The sequence below is a fragment of the Myotis nattereri genome (genome assembly GCF_964212035.1).
Source record: "Myotis nattereri genome assembly, chromosome: 2".
Classification (NCBI taxonomy): domain Eukaryota; kingdom Metazoa; phylum Chordata; class Mammalia; order Chiroptera; family Vespertilionidae; genus Myotis; species Myotis nattereri.
Window position 1 is genome coordinate 162336376 of NC_138076.1, and position 14079 is coordinate 162350454.

Consider the following 14079-nt stretch of genomic DNA (forward strand, 5'->3'; position numbering starts at 1 on the left):
GGCTGGGTGTAGGGGGTCCTGGAGTCCAAATGACTGCAAAACAGAGCCAGTTACGGCAAATGGAGGTCTGGCTGGCCCACTGGGCCCCTATAACCCCGGCACTGCCCTGAGAAAACTGAGCTGGGCCTGGCATGTGTGAAGTGATATGGCTGGGGGTGGGGGTGGGGGTGGGTGCAGAGGAGGTTATTTTGGGAGGTAATACGGGAAGGGACCATGTGAAATCCAGGCCAAAGAAGGGCTGCCTGGGAGAAGAGGCAACTGAGGGTTACGGCTGACCCTGTACAGGAGAGGCTGTCCATGGGGTCCCCAGAGAAGCAGGCATGGATTGCATGGGACTTGCCAGTTGCTCAGTTTAAAGCGAAAGGAACAGATCTCTGGCCCAGGTCGCTGCTGGGACCTTCCCTTAGAATTCCCTGTCCCTTGTCCTCCCCACCCCAGTCCTTCTCTTCCCCTCTCCCTTCCCTGCCCCCAGAATGTCCAGACCTCCCCTCCTCAGTGTCCTGGCACCTCTCCTCTATCTATCCAGAGGCCCCCAGACCTGGCATAGTGCCCACAGCTCCTATGAATATTCTATCTCCTTTACTCTCTAGTATTGATTGACATCCTGGTCCTACATCAAACTAGTAAGTTCTTCACATAGTCTAACCCCCATCCCTTCAGTTACAGCAGATTATTTCATATTCTGCCAATAGTGAAAGTGGAAACCCAAGCCATCTGTAAGCAAGCCACCCCACCAAGGAGTTTCCCTCTCCACTCTCCACCATCCTCCTCTTGCAGGCCTTTCACCTGCTTTTCCATCCCCATAATTTAGCAAGCAGAAACAGAAATCTGTTTCACAAGCGCTCTTGGCTCTCCACCCCCGTTACTCCTTCTGCTGAGTCCCAGATGGTCCTCTCTCCCTGGGCCCTGCACCCACTGCCATCAGCACTTGGAGAAGAGGCTCTGGTCTCTGGAGACCCTCTAAGGGTTCAGTCCCCCTCCCTGCCACCCAGGGAGCACAGGACCTGTGCCCAGACCCACACCTCCGCTCCAAGTTTCCACCTGCGCCCTAATGTCTTCTCTCAGGGGAAAGTCCCTCTCCACGTCTAGCCTTAATCCTTCCTGCGGCATACCCAAATCCCCTTTCCTGCTTTTCTTTAGGAGACAACCCCCTTTCTCATGAAAGGAAATGAAATCTTTCGCGTTTACTGCCTCCTCTCTTGCGCAGGGCCCCTCCACCTTCCCAGCCCTCAACCCTGCCTGGCTTGGAGAAGTTCTAGGTAGCTGCTCGCCACACCCCTCCCCTGCCCGAAATCCGGGGACACCTGCACACGCGCCTGGGCTGTCCACCAGGACTGGCGCCGGCCACACCCCGCTCGCCCGCCCTCGGGGTGGGGACCCCCGCCGCCAGCGGCGCAGCCACGACGGGGTTAAGGCTAGGGGCCGGGGGGAAGGGAGGGGGCTGTGAGGGGCGGTGCGGAGCCAATAGGCGGCTGCAGAGTCCCGGAGGCCGCGAGCTGGGAGCGCGGAGCCAGGAGCCAGGAGCCCGGAGCTGAGCGCGCCGGGCTGGGGCCGGGCCGGAGCGGAGCGGAGCGGAGAGAAAGCGCGCCCGCCCCAGCCCCGAGTCCCGCCGCCTTCCCCGCCGCAGCGCGGGCCAGCGGCCACCGCCCAACCATGGAACCGGACAACAGCCCTCGGAGGATCCAGTTCACGGTCCCGCTGCTGGAGCCGCACCTTGACCCCGAGGCGGCGGAGCAGGTGCGGAGCAGGGCGGGGCGGCAGGGGACTCGCCCAGCCAAGGACGAGGGACCCCAGGACTGTCTGATCCGAGATCCCTGCCTGGTCCTCCCCGAGCAGTGCGCCTCGAAGGGCGGATGCGCTCAGTTTGGGGGTCTTCCACCCCCTCCCCCACCGTGGGAGCCACACGTCCCTATCCTTGCTTCTTGGAGACGGACAGAAGGACGAGCGCCTCCCTTGGAAGCTCGTCTCCACCAGAGTCGCTCTCTGCCTCCCCAGCCCCGGGAGAGGGGCTGCCTGAGGACATGACCCCTCCGGCCTTCGGCCTTCGCCAGTCTGGGTCCTCCACCCAGCCAACCCCGCGGGTTTCTGTGCTCTGCGGGGGCGCCGCGCCGAAGGGTCCCCGCAGCGGCTGGGGAGGGGTCCGAGGAGAGGGGGATAATGGAGGGAGCCCGATGCTGTAGGTGTAGGAGTGGAAAGAAGAGCAATAGCCCGCCCAGTGCTCTCCTAACTAGGACCGCGCCTACTGGATCCCAGAGAGTGAGAACGAAGGGCTGGGGAACAGAGAGGGCTGGGCTTTGGGGAGAGGGGTGGTCCCCCCTGCAGACTGAGGCTCCCCTGGCTGCAAGTCCGGACACATGGGTCCTTTTTTTCCCAACTACTGCCCTTTGGAGGAGGAGTGGGGGGTGGTGTGGAGAGAACGGCACTGGGAAGCCACAGGCAGGGGCTTTCGAGGGACTGGGGTTCAAGTTGAGCGACAGGCAGGGGAGAAGCACTGTGCTGGCCTTTGCTCAAGGGGTGGGAGTCCAGAGCCCGGCCCAGCCTCCTGGCCTGGCCTATTTTTAGCTCTGAGCAGCCTGGCAGAGGCAGCAGAAGCCTATGAGAGTGTGTGAGCAAGTGTGTGTCTCAGGGACAGTGAGCGTGAGTGGAGAAGGTGACCACCCGTGGTCCATACCACAGCCTGTTTCCAGATAATTGTTCATTTCTCCATCTCCTTTGTGTCCTCTGTCCATTTGCCTGGGCATCGCTCTTCCTAACGAATATCCATTCCCACAAGGTCAGTTCCCTACTTCCCCCAACTGGCTGCCAGGCCCTGCTGGCCTCCCCACCTGAAAAAACACTGGCCTGTCAGGAGGGGCTGACAGAGTGTTCCTTCTGTTGATCCAGCTGGTTGGTAGAACAAGGTCTGGGTGGGAAGGGGCAGGGAAGGTACACACTCTCTCCCTATAACTTCAGCTTCCCAAGTGTGGGTAGGAGTTAGGTCCCTGGGTCCCCATCCTCTCTCTGGCCTGGGGGAGCCGCATCTCCAGATCTCTGAGGTGGGACAGTAGAGTGAGGGACTGTGGGGAGACCTCCAAGCTCCTGAGGATGAGGAGGGTGGAGAGCCAGGAGCATGGGGAGTGTTCGCTGGGGCAGGAGAAAGGCTATGGTGCCTGCAGGCAGGGGACTCGCACAGATAACCTCAGAGCCAGGAAGAAAGGGCCCAAGAGTGTGGAACGTGGGGGTTAGGGGTGAGGTTTCCAGCAGATATGCCTTCCATTGGCACAAACAGGTACCACTACGTGACACCTGCCTCAGTGTGGTGTCAGAGGAGGCAGGTGCAGTGTGTGTTGGGCGTTGAGGGGGAGGCCAGCTGGTTCGGGGGTGTAGGGGCAGAGGAGAAGGGTCAGGCCGTGCTAAGGAGCCAGAGGGAAAAGGAGAGCTGGGCCTTGAGCCTGCTTTTCTCTAATCTTCAGAAATCTGTCTGCCAAGCCTGAAATTTTACCTGCAGTCTAACCCCAACCCCTCCTGCTGTGTTATCCACGTGTGCAGGCAAAGAGCTCCAGGTTTGGCAGGAGCTCCTATCCCAGACTGACAAGGGAAGGCAAAAAAACGCTCCGAAGATCTGCATTAGGGAGTGCAGGACAGCAGGGGGTGAGGGGTGCCCACAACTACCAGGTCGTTGGCGTGACAGGTTTGAAGATAAATCAGAGGCAAAGGCACCAAGTGTCCTTGAGAGCTGAGATTTGGGATGCGTGGAAGAAAGAAAAGAGCATAGGTCAGGTGTCTGGGAGCTGCTTCGGGAAGTCTGACTTTGTTCCCTCACCATTCTCAAGGACACTGAGTGCTTAGAAATCTTGTCCAAGGCAAGGAAATTGGGTAAGGAAGGGATCACAGAACCCTGCTGCCCTTTCAAAGTCTCCCTCTCAGGTTCCCAACTCCCACTAATCCGCACCCTCCCTCTCCCTGTCTCTTTCACAGCCAGCCCCTCCCGCAGAGCAAGAGAGAACTGGAGAGGAGTCCCCTCCTAGGAGAAGGATGGCCCCCACCCACATACAGGAAGCACACATGCCTGCCGGCTGGCACCCTGCACATTTGCACCAGGAATAGCTAGAGATGGACTCAGCTAATGTTTGTGCGGTGCACGCATATATGCGGCGTGCACACACGTGGGACTGGTCGTGCCAGGGACCTTGAAATGTCACCAGAACAGAGGCCACTGGATTATCCTGAGAAACACTGCCCTACCTCTACATACCCCCATTCTGTGCATTCTATTTCTTCTTTGGGGAGAGTCTGCCTCTCAGACTGACACTGCCCCTCTTGCTGTGGCGATACCCATTTTGGGGGCCTAGAGACGGGCAGGCATCTTACCACCTTCACCGCAAATGGGAATAATACTAAATGGACACACAAAGATGGGGATTTGATCATTCAGTGTCCTCACCCTACTCTTCTTAGCTCTGAATAATTTTAGCCCCTTTCCCAGTCCCATTAACCTTCCCTCCTTTCTGCTGTCCTGGAGGGAACTATAGGGACTCCAATCCCACCTTTACCCTCGCTTCCAAGCCCCTAAACCAGGGGTGGGCAAACTTTTTGACTCGAGGGCCACAATGGGTTCTTAAACTGGACCAGAGGGCCGGAACAAAAGCATGGATGGAGTGTTTGTGTGAACTGATATAAATTCAAAGTAAACATCTTTACATAAAAGGATACAGTCTTTTTTTTTTTTTAGTTTTATTCATTTCAAACAGGCCGGATCCGGCCCGCGGGCCGTAGTTTGCCCACGGCTGCCCTAAACCCTCCAAAGAAACAGAAAAAAACTACATGTCCCAAAAGTCCTTGAACCAACTTCAACAACAATCAACTTTATTGGCAGCATGACAAAAGAACAGCAATGGGAAAAGGGGCTCAGAAGCCCAGCAATCAGCTCTTATATGTTAACTAGAGGCCCAGTGCATGAAAATTCATGCACAGGTGGTGGGGGTCCCTCAGCCCAGTCTGCACCCTCTCCAATCTGGGACCCCTCGGGGGATGTCTGACTGCCAGTTTAGGCCCAATCCCACACCCCTCTCACAATCCAGGACTTCTGTCTCCCAACCATTCGGCTGCCTGCCTGCCTGATTGCCCCTAACCGCTTCTGCCTGCCAGCCTGACACCCCCTAACTGCTCCCCTACCAGCCCAGTTGCCCCCAACTGCCCTTTCCTGCCGGCCCAGTCACCCCCAACTGCCCTCCTCTGCCAGCCTGGTCACCCCTAACTGCCCTCCCCTGAAGGCCTGGTTGCTCCCAACTGCCCTCCCCTGCCGGCCTGATCCCCCGCAACTGCCCTCCCCCTCCCCCCGCCAGCCTGATCACCCCCAGCTGCCCTCCCCTCCTGGCCTGATCACCCCTAACCGCCTCTGCCTCGGCCCCACCACCCTGGCTTTGTCTGGAAGTACGTCCAGAAGGTCTCCCAGAAGGTCTCCCGGTCTAATTAGCGTATTACCCTTTTATTAGTATAGATTTCTTAGAATGGGACCTGAAGCTCAGGATAAGATTTTTCAGCTGACCAGGGTCCTGCCCAGGACTGCTCACTTATATTTACCATGACAAGGATTTTCACAGACATATTTCCTGACAAACCAGAAAGGCAATGTGTCCAAGGATAGGGAAAACATTAGGAAGTGAGGAGCACAGGCCAGGGACATGCACATTCAGACCTGCCTGTTCTGTGCTGTCCCCCCAGGCAGAGTGGGGATTGAGGGGTGTTCTCTACAGGTGCTGATCCACAAAGGGTTAATGTCTGCTTGCGGGGTGGGCTGGGAGACTGAGGGAAGAGCCTTGCACCTCCTGGGTTATTTCTGACCATTGATCCAGGATGGACGGAAAGACAGTGGGCCAGAGATCGATGTACTAGAGCAGATACAACTGCTGAGATAGATAGCTAGGGCCAGGACTGGGGGAGGGGGGATTCAGATACAGAAAAGGGGTAGGGGATGCAGAATGGGGGGTGGTCTTTTGGGTCCCCAACAGAGAGGGATGAGCACAGGAAAGTCCACCCTGAGACAACGGGTTCTGTGTAACAGTATTTTTTGAGGTGTGCTAACTGGCTGACCTGGATTACATTGCTGAGTGAGTGGTATTGGGTGGGGCTTTGATGTACTTGACCTCTTCCTTCAGATTCGGAGGCGTCGGCCCACCCCTGCTACGCTCGTGCTGACCAGTGACCAGTCATCCCCAGGTAACCCCAGGAATGGGTCACTAAAGGGAGTGGGGGCTGCTGAAGACAGCTGGGTCCGGTGAGGGAAGGTGAGTGCTAGATAGAAGGGCAGGTCTGAGAAATCAGAGATCTCCTCAATCCTGGAGGCAGAAAAGTGATGGCTGGATTAGCAGGAGGATTTCCTTTGCTCTGGGAAGATGGAGCAATGCTAGGAAGGGGAGAGAGACCACCTGGTTCCTAAGCCCTCGGGAATTGGGTGGTCAACTGAGTGCTGGTTGCTTCGCAACAGCCTTCCAGGTTTCTCCAGCAACTGAGATGCTGCTGCCCCCACCCCCAGAGGCTATGACAGCTGTGCGGGGGAGGGACCGCCTCCATCAGCTATCTTCACAGCCCCCAGAGGGGAAAGGGAAAGTTAGAAAAAGCTCAGGGAGCAGCTGGCATTCTGGTCACCAGTGTCCCCATCAAGGTCTGGGGAGAGAGCAAGGTCTCAGGGAATGTCATGGGGAGCTTGACAGGAGAGTGGAAGAGAGGTGGTCATGCTTATAAGCTAGCCAGGAATTCAGGATGCCTGAGTCTCCCCTGGCCTCCAACTAGTGAGAATGATTGCACCTTCCTGGCCCCTGCACGGGATCAATTTGCTATTCTTTTTCCAATGTTCCCTCGTATGCAGCAAAGGGACCACAATCCTGGAACCTCCAGGTCTGATGCAAGGATGTAGACACAGATAAACCCATAGGGTCAAGGACAGGATTAGATGCAGGGGTAAAGCCAGCAGCAGAGCAGGAGGAAGCTGGAAGGAGAAGGCCAGGGGCAGCCTCCAGGGCTAACTGCCTAGGGGCAGATCTGAGGGACACATCAGGAAGGAGGTGACTGCACAGGCTCTTACCCTTGGAAGTCAGCTCCGAGGGACCCTCTGATCTCCCATCCTCATCACTTTCTCCTTTTCCTGTTCCCCTCAGAGATAGATGAAGACCGGATCCCCAACCCCCTTCTCAAGGTGAGCTGGCCCCTCCCACTCAGCCCAGCCCAGGGAACCCACAGACTCATTAAGGGATTATTCCTCAGAACACTCCATCTGCAGAAACATTGAGTTCCTCATCCCTGTACCCCCCAAATGTGCATGCACACACACATCCAACATGCCCCCCACACAGTCTCCTTGCTCGCCATTGTGGGGGCTGGAGAAGCAGGAATTTTCTTTCTCCACTTTCTGAAGTCCACACCTACCCCCAATTGCAATCCAAAAGCATGACAAGGCAGAGGAGGCCAGTGAGAGAGCCGGCACCCACTGTGTTCTGTCCTTCACAGTCCACTTTGGCCATGTCTCCACGGCAACGAAAGAAGGTGACGAGGACCACACCTACAATGAAAGGTTTGGAAGATCCTTCCCATCTCTTTTTTTTTTCCCCCATCACCATTTATCCCACATATATCCTCTTTCACCTCTGCCCACCCCCAATTCCTCCCATCTCTTTCGTCCCCTCTGTGCCTGAGATTGTGCAGTTGACCTAATGCCCCTTTGGAAAGAATCCTTGAGAAGTCATTAAGTCTGTATTATAGTGGGGTTGTTGCTAGACAAACTGGATTTGTCTTCCAGCTCTGTTTCCCAACTAGCTGAGTGGCCTTCTTAACCTACTGAGCCCCAAATACAACCTCACTACAGCAGTTAAGCTAAAGAAACTATGTGAACTCACCCTGTATAGGGTGTAACACATAGAAGTTACTCAAATTTTTTTTCAATTATAGTAGACATTCAGTATTATTCTATACTAGAGGCCTTGTGCACAAAAATTTGTGCACTCAGGAGGGTCCCTCAGCCCAGCCTGTGCCCTCTCACAGTCTGGGACCCCTCAGGGGATGACCACCTGCTGGCTTAGGCCCGCTCCCCGGGGGATTGGGCCTAAGATGGAAGTCAGACATCCCTCTGGCAGCCCAGGAGCCCTTAGGGGATGTCCATTTGCCAGCCAGGGCCAGGTCTAGCTGAAGTCGGACATCCTTAGCGCTACTGAGGAGGCTGGAGAGGCTCCCACCACCACCACCGTACTGTCAGCCGGCAGCCTGGCTTGTGGCTGAGCAGAGCTCCCCTGTGGGAGCACGCTGACCACCAAGGGGCAGCTCCTGCATTGAGTGTCTGCCCCCTGGTGGTCAGTGTGTGTCATAGTGACCAGTCATTCCCAGTCATTCTGTTGTAAGGGTCAATTTGCATATTACCCTTTTATTATATAGGATAGAGGCCTGGTGCATGGGTGGGGGCCAGCTGGTTTGCCCTGAAGGGTGTCCTGGATCAGGGTGGGGGTCCAACTGGGGCGCCTGGCCAGCCTGGGTGAGGGGCTGAGGGCCGTTTTCAGAGTGGCCACACCCCCTTCAGGGTGGGAATCCCCTCTGGGGTGTCTGGCCAGCCTGGGTGAGGGGCTGAGGGTTGTTTGCAGGCTGGTCACAGCCCCTTCAGGGTGGGGGTCCCTGCTGGGGTGCCTGGCCAGCCTGGGTGAGGGGCTGACGGCTTTTTGCAGGTTGGCCACACCCCCTTCAGGGTGGGGTTCCCCACTGGGGTGCCTGGCCAGCCTGGATGAGGGGCTGATGGCTGTTTGCAGGCTGGCCACAGCCCCCAGCCACCCAAGCTCCCAGTGGAGGCTGACTGGAAGCAGGTATCTGGGAATTATTTAGCTTCTATAATGGAAACTTTGTTGCCTTTTGCGGAGGCCAGAGCAGGTGGGAAGCTTGGCTTCCTCCATCGCCAGGGCAACCAAGCCTCCTGCTTGCTCCAGCTCTGTGGCTACTGGCCGCCATCTTGGTTGGGTTAATTTGCATATAGTCACCCTGATAGGCTGATGGGCGTGGCTTGAGCATAGCAAAGGTACAGTCAATTAGCATCTTTGTCTTTTATTAGTGTAGATTGGTTTCAGGTATACAACATAGCGGTTAAACATTTATATAATTTACGAAGTTATCCCCCTGATAATTTCAGTACCCACCTGGCACCATGCATAGTTATTAAAATATTATTGACTATTTCCTATGCTATATTTTACATCTCCATGACTATTTTGTAACTATCAATTTTTACTTCTTTATCACTTCACCTTTTTCACCTGGCCACCCCCAAATGCCCTCCCATTTGGCAACTATCACTTTATTCTCTGTATCCATGAGTCTGTTTCTGTTTTGTTTGTTCATTTATTTCTTTCAATTCCATATGTAAATGAAATCATATGATATTTGTCTTTATGTGACTTATTTCATTTAGTATAATATCCTTTAGGTCCACCCATGTTGTCACAAATGGTAAAATGTCATTCTTTTTTATGGCCAAGTAATGTTCCATTGTGTATTTGTACCACATCTTTACCTAATCATCTATTGCTGGGCACTTAAATTGCTTCTATATCTTGGCTATCCTATCTAATAAAAGGGTAATATGCAAATTAACCCTAATGGCGGTCAGTGCATTTCCACAGGGGGAGCACCACTCAGCCAGAAGCCGGCTCACAGGAGCCTCTCCCACCTCCACAGCAGCACTAAGGATGTCCCCATAGGGAGCAGGCCTAAGCCATCTGTCAGACATCCCCCAAGGGCTCCCGGGCTGCCAGAGGGATGTCTGACTGCCAGCTTAGGCCCAATCCCCTGGGGAGCGGGCCTAAGCCATCAGGTAGACATCCCCTGAGGGGTCCCAGGCTGCCAGAGGGATGTCTGACTGCCAGCTTAGATCCATCCCCTGGGGAGCAGGCCTAAGCTGGTAGGTGGACATCCCCAAGGAGCCCCAGACTGTGAGAGGGCACAGGCCGGGCTGAGGAACCTCCCCCTGCCCCCTGCAGCAAGTGCACAAATTTTCATGCACCAAGCCTCTAGTTGTAAATAATGGTGCAATGAACAAAGGGGTGCCTATATCTTTCAAATTAGTGTTTTAGATTCCTTCAGATAGGTACCCAAATAAAATCTCTGGGTTGTAAGACAGTTTCACATTTAAGTTTTTGGGGACCCTTCATACTGTTTTCCACGGTGGCTGCACTAATCTACATTCCCACCAACAGTGCAAGAGGGTTCTCTTTTCTCAACATCCTCACCAACAGTCATTGTTGGTTGATTTATTGATGATAACTATTCTGACAGGTGTGAGGTGATATTTCATTGAGATTTAATTTGCATTTTTCTGATTATTAGTGTCATTGAGCATCTTCTCATGTATCTATTTGCCATCTGTATGTCCTCTTTGAAGAATTGTCTATCACATCCTCTGCCCATTTTTTAATTGGATTGTTTGGGGGTTGTTTTTGGTGTTGAGTTGTATGAGTTTTTTGTAAATTTTGGATAGTAACCCCTTATCGGATGTATCATTGGTAAATATCTTCTCGCATTCAGCAGGTTGTCTTTTCATTTTGTTGATAGTTTCCTTTGCTGTGCCAAAACTTTTTAGTTTGTAGTACCATTTGTTTGTTTTCTCTTTTGTTTCTCTTGCCTATGTAGATATATCAGAAAATATATATATATATATATATATATATATATATATATATATATATATATATATTACTAAGAGCATTAAGAGAGTTTATACCTATGTTTTCTTCTAGTTTTATGGTTTTGGGTCTTACATTTAAATCTTTGATCTATTTTGAGTATATTATTTTATATGGTGTAAGAAGGTGATCTAGTTTTGTGGGGGGGAGGTTGTTTTTTTTGGGGGGGGGTGCATGTATCTGTCCAGTTTTCCCAGCATCATTTATTGAATAGACTAATTTTACCCCACTGTGTGTTCTTGCCCCCTTTGTCATATATTTATTGACCATATAGGTGTGAGTTTATTTCTGGCCTCTCTATTCTTTTCCATTGGTCTGTGTGTCTCTTTTTATGCTGTTTTGATTTCAAATATTTTTTACTCTAACTTGAGTCTTTTCTCCTGCCCCCAAGGGAGACCAAGTATCCCAACAAGTTAGAGCCTTTTGTTCTTAAAGGCTCTTCCCTTCACCTTTCTTATTGTTTAAAAAAAAATGTTTTTATTGATTTGAGAGAGAGAGGAGGGGACAGGGAGAAAGAAAGAGAGAAACATCAATGTAAGAAAGAAACATCGATCAGTTGCCTCCCATACGCACCCCGACTGGAGATCAAACTTGCAACCAGGGTATGTGCACTGACTGACCTGGAATTGAACCAGCAGCCTTTCGGAACAATGCTCAACCAACTGAGCCACGCCAGCCAGGGCACCTTTCTTACCTTTGAAGGAAATATGTCTTATTGTCTAGCTTTAGTCCCTCCTAATTGCCTAGCGAATGTCCCTCCTTGTTCAGATCTCAGGGCATGGCAGTGTGTGATGGCCATTTAGCGTGGTTGCTGAAGTTGAGTGTTCACAGAGGAGGCTCTGGGCAGTCATGTCCAATGTTCCCTCCCTTTCTCTGCATCCCCAGAGCTTCAGATGATGGTTGAACATCACCTGGGGCAACAGCAGCAGGGAGAGGAGCCTGAGGGAGCCGCTGAGAGCAAAGAGACCCAAGAGACCTGCCCCCCTGAGACCACAGACGCAGAAGCGGAGTCAAGACTGGGCGCCTCTGGGAAAGCACAAAGTACGTTCCAGCCCGGGAGGAGGCAGCCTATGGTGGGGAAGCGTCTAGGAAGAGCCAGAAACTATCTTCAGAATATGGATGTATCTGCACGTATTGCATGTATTTGCATCTCTTCCCCTTTCCTTACCAAATGACCCAACCCTTCCCAGCTGGCCATCAGAGCTCCCTGTTGTGGCTGAATGTGGGGAGTCCATCATAATGGGCACAGCATTCATAGGCTAGAGTCCCAGCTCTGCCTCTTTCCCAGCCCAGAGGCCTCGAGCAACTTAACCTCAGTCTATAAAATGATAATGATGGTGCCTGATTCACTGGTAGTTTGTGAAAATTCAATGAACCTGCCCAGTAACTGGCACATACAAAGCATGCAATAAGTGGAAACTGCTGGAGGTACTGTAAATACATGTCCATAGTCCCTTATCCCAATTAGTCCAGAAGTCAGACTTTTTCCAATTTTATGAAGGTGATACAGTATGTATACTGTATATTATATAGTATATTATATAGTATCACCCTGTAATCAGACACATTAATATTTCTACAGTGAAATGAACTGTCCCACTAAGTGGGATAAGTAGACAATAAATAGCTTCATATCAGTTCAGGTCAGATATAGCCACACATTGAGATTGTACCCAAATTTGAAAACTTCTTTGGAGGGTTTTTTTCTTTTTGGAAAAAAAAAATTAAACATAGTGATTCTATAGTAGGAATTGTAATCAGAGAAAACCCTGTTGGTCTTGGCCAATTGCCCCAGCTTGGTCTTGGCTCCTCTTGGGTCATTAGAGTATGGGGTGGGGTGAGCGTTGCCCTCTCTACCAGCCCTCATGAATACCACCTCTCCTCCCACCCTCGTTTTCCCTCCTTAGAGCTTGCAGAATCCACTCCAAAAACTCAGGAGCGGGGCAGTGAGAAACCCAGCACAGAAGAACTCTCACCCCATATACCACCACTGGGTTCCCAGGGAGCCCACCCCTCCTCGGTAAGCTGCCAAGGCTGGGCTGTGGGTCTATAGGAGAGCAACTGTGTGGAGAAAGGTGAGGGCTAAGATCTGGACTCAGGGAAGGGGGAACAGAGCACCAGCTTTAGTCCCTGAAGAGCTAGTCTCTATGGCAAGAGCATGGACAAATGAGAAGCTGCAGCAGCAGGGACTAAGGTTAGACTCTGAGTTAGGACTTCCAGCTCCTGGAATAGGTGATGGAAATAGACCATGGGTTTTCTGATAAAAGGCATTTGGAACCTTCAGCTGTCCAGGCTGATGAGCAGTGGACCTGCCTGGAGTGGAGACATTGATGGAATAACCTCGTGAGCTTCGATGTTACAGTCATCCTTCCCCTGCATAGACTGGACAAGGAGCTGGTGTCAGACATCAGAAATTAGATACTTGACTAACGGGATGGTTGGGCAGACCAGCTCGGGAGGGGGCCTCTCACTCACCCTGTCTTTCTGCCCCCTTTCCCCACAGCAGGTCTGAGGATGAAGGAGAGATCCTGGGTACAAGCCTGCAGCTGGGAGTGCGTGGACACTGGATTTGTTTCTTATTTCTTCACTTTGGGGAAAATCTCATTTTTAAAAAGTGATAAATTTGGTGTTAGATCCTTGGTATTTTCCTTCTTTCCCGACTTGGAGAATCTTTTCCCTCTCCCTTCTTGTCCTGCCCCAGTTGCCAATGGGCAGGAGACTCGAGAAGGGGGTTCTTCTCCATCCCTGCCTTACTTGCTGCGGGAAGAGGAATGGGGGTCAGATAGATGGGAGGACTAAATTCCAGGGTACCAAGAGGAAAGAATGACCCCAGGTTCTCTTTTCCTATTGAAGAAGGGATATCGCCACCTGGCGGGCTTCCCTGCAGCTGCGAGCCTTGGAGCTCTAAGGCCAGCCTAACTGTGACTTTGTGTGAGCATCATCTGCTGGACAAAATGGGGAACTGCAGCCTGGCGCGGCCCATGGGAAAGAGTGGGTGGTGTGTTGTATGGATGCCTCCTCGCCTGCCCTCCAAGCTTCGGTGATTCCCAAACTTCCACCTGTGAGGAGACCACCACTCCTATTCCAACCTATTAGCAAAGGTGTATTGAGAATACAGTGGCTATTATCTAAGAGGCCCTTGCTGGGAATTGGGAAGGTCACTCTGCCTCTTGTCCTAGACACCAAGGGGCGGGGGTAAAAGACAAAAGCTGAGCATAGGTGAGGAAACTTCCTCAGGCCCCAAAGCCAGGCCTCTCCTGCCCACTGCTTGTGATTTTTCCAGGTAGTGGAGGGGAGAAGGAAGGAAGGAAGGAAGGAAGGAAGGAAGGAAGGAAGGAAGGAAGGAAGGAAGGAAGGAAGGAAAGATTTGTCCCTCCTTAAGGAGCAC

General features: G+C 52.5%; 1 protein-coding gene across 3 annotated transcripts in view; it reads left to right on the top strand.

Moving 5' to 3' along the window:
* PPP1R1A (protein phosphatase 1 regulatory inhibitor subunit 1A) overlaps positions 1 to 13330 on the top strand; it is a 205562-nt gene extending 192232 nt beyond the window's left edge. Inside the window, exons 2-8 of one of the 3 annotated variants that reach the window (XM_081082900.1) lie at positions 1515 to 1737; positions 6138 to 6198; positions 7137 to 7174; positions 7486 to 7549; positions 11577 to 11732; positions 12599 to 12711; positions 13195 to 13330. In XM_081082900.1, the coding sequence (XP_080939026.1) occupies positions 1654 to 1737; positions 6138 to 6198; positions 7137 to 7174; positions 7486 to 7549; positions 11577 to 11732; positions 12599 to 12711; positions 13195 to 13203 (525 nt within the window). In that variant the 5' untranslated portion in view covers positions 1515 to 1653 and the 3' untranslated portion in view covers positions 13204 to 13330. Of the gene's footprint in view, positions 1 to 1007; positions 1738 to 6137; positions 6199 to 7136; positions 7175 to 7485; positions 7550 to 11576; positions 11733 to 12598; positions 12712 to 13194 lie in introns of those variants that run through there. The other 2 variants (XM_081082899.1, XM_081082901.1) reach the window with 2 other exon arrangements.
* Positions 13331 to 14079: the final 749 nt, after the last annotated feature.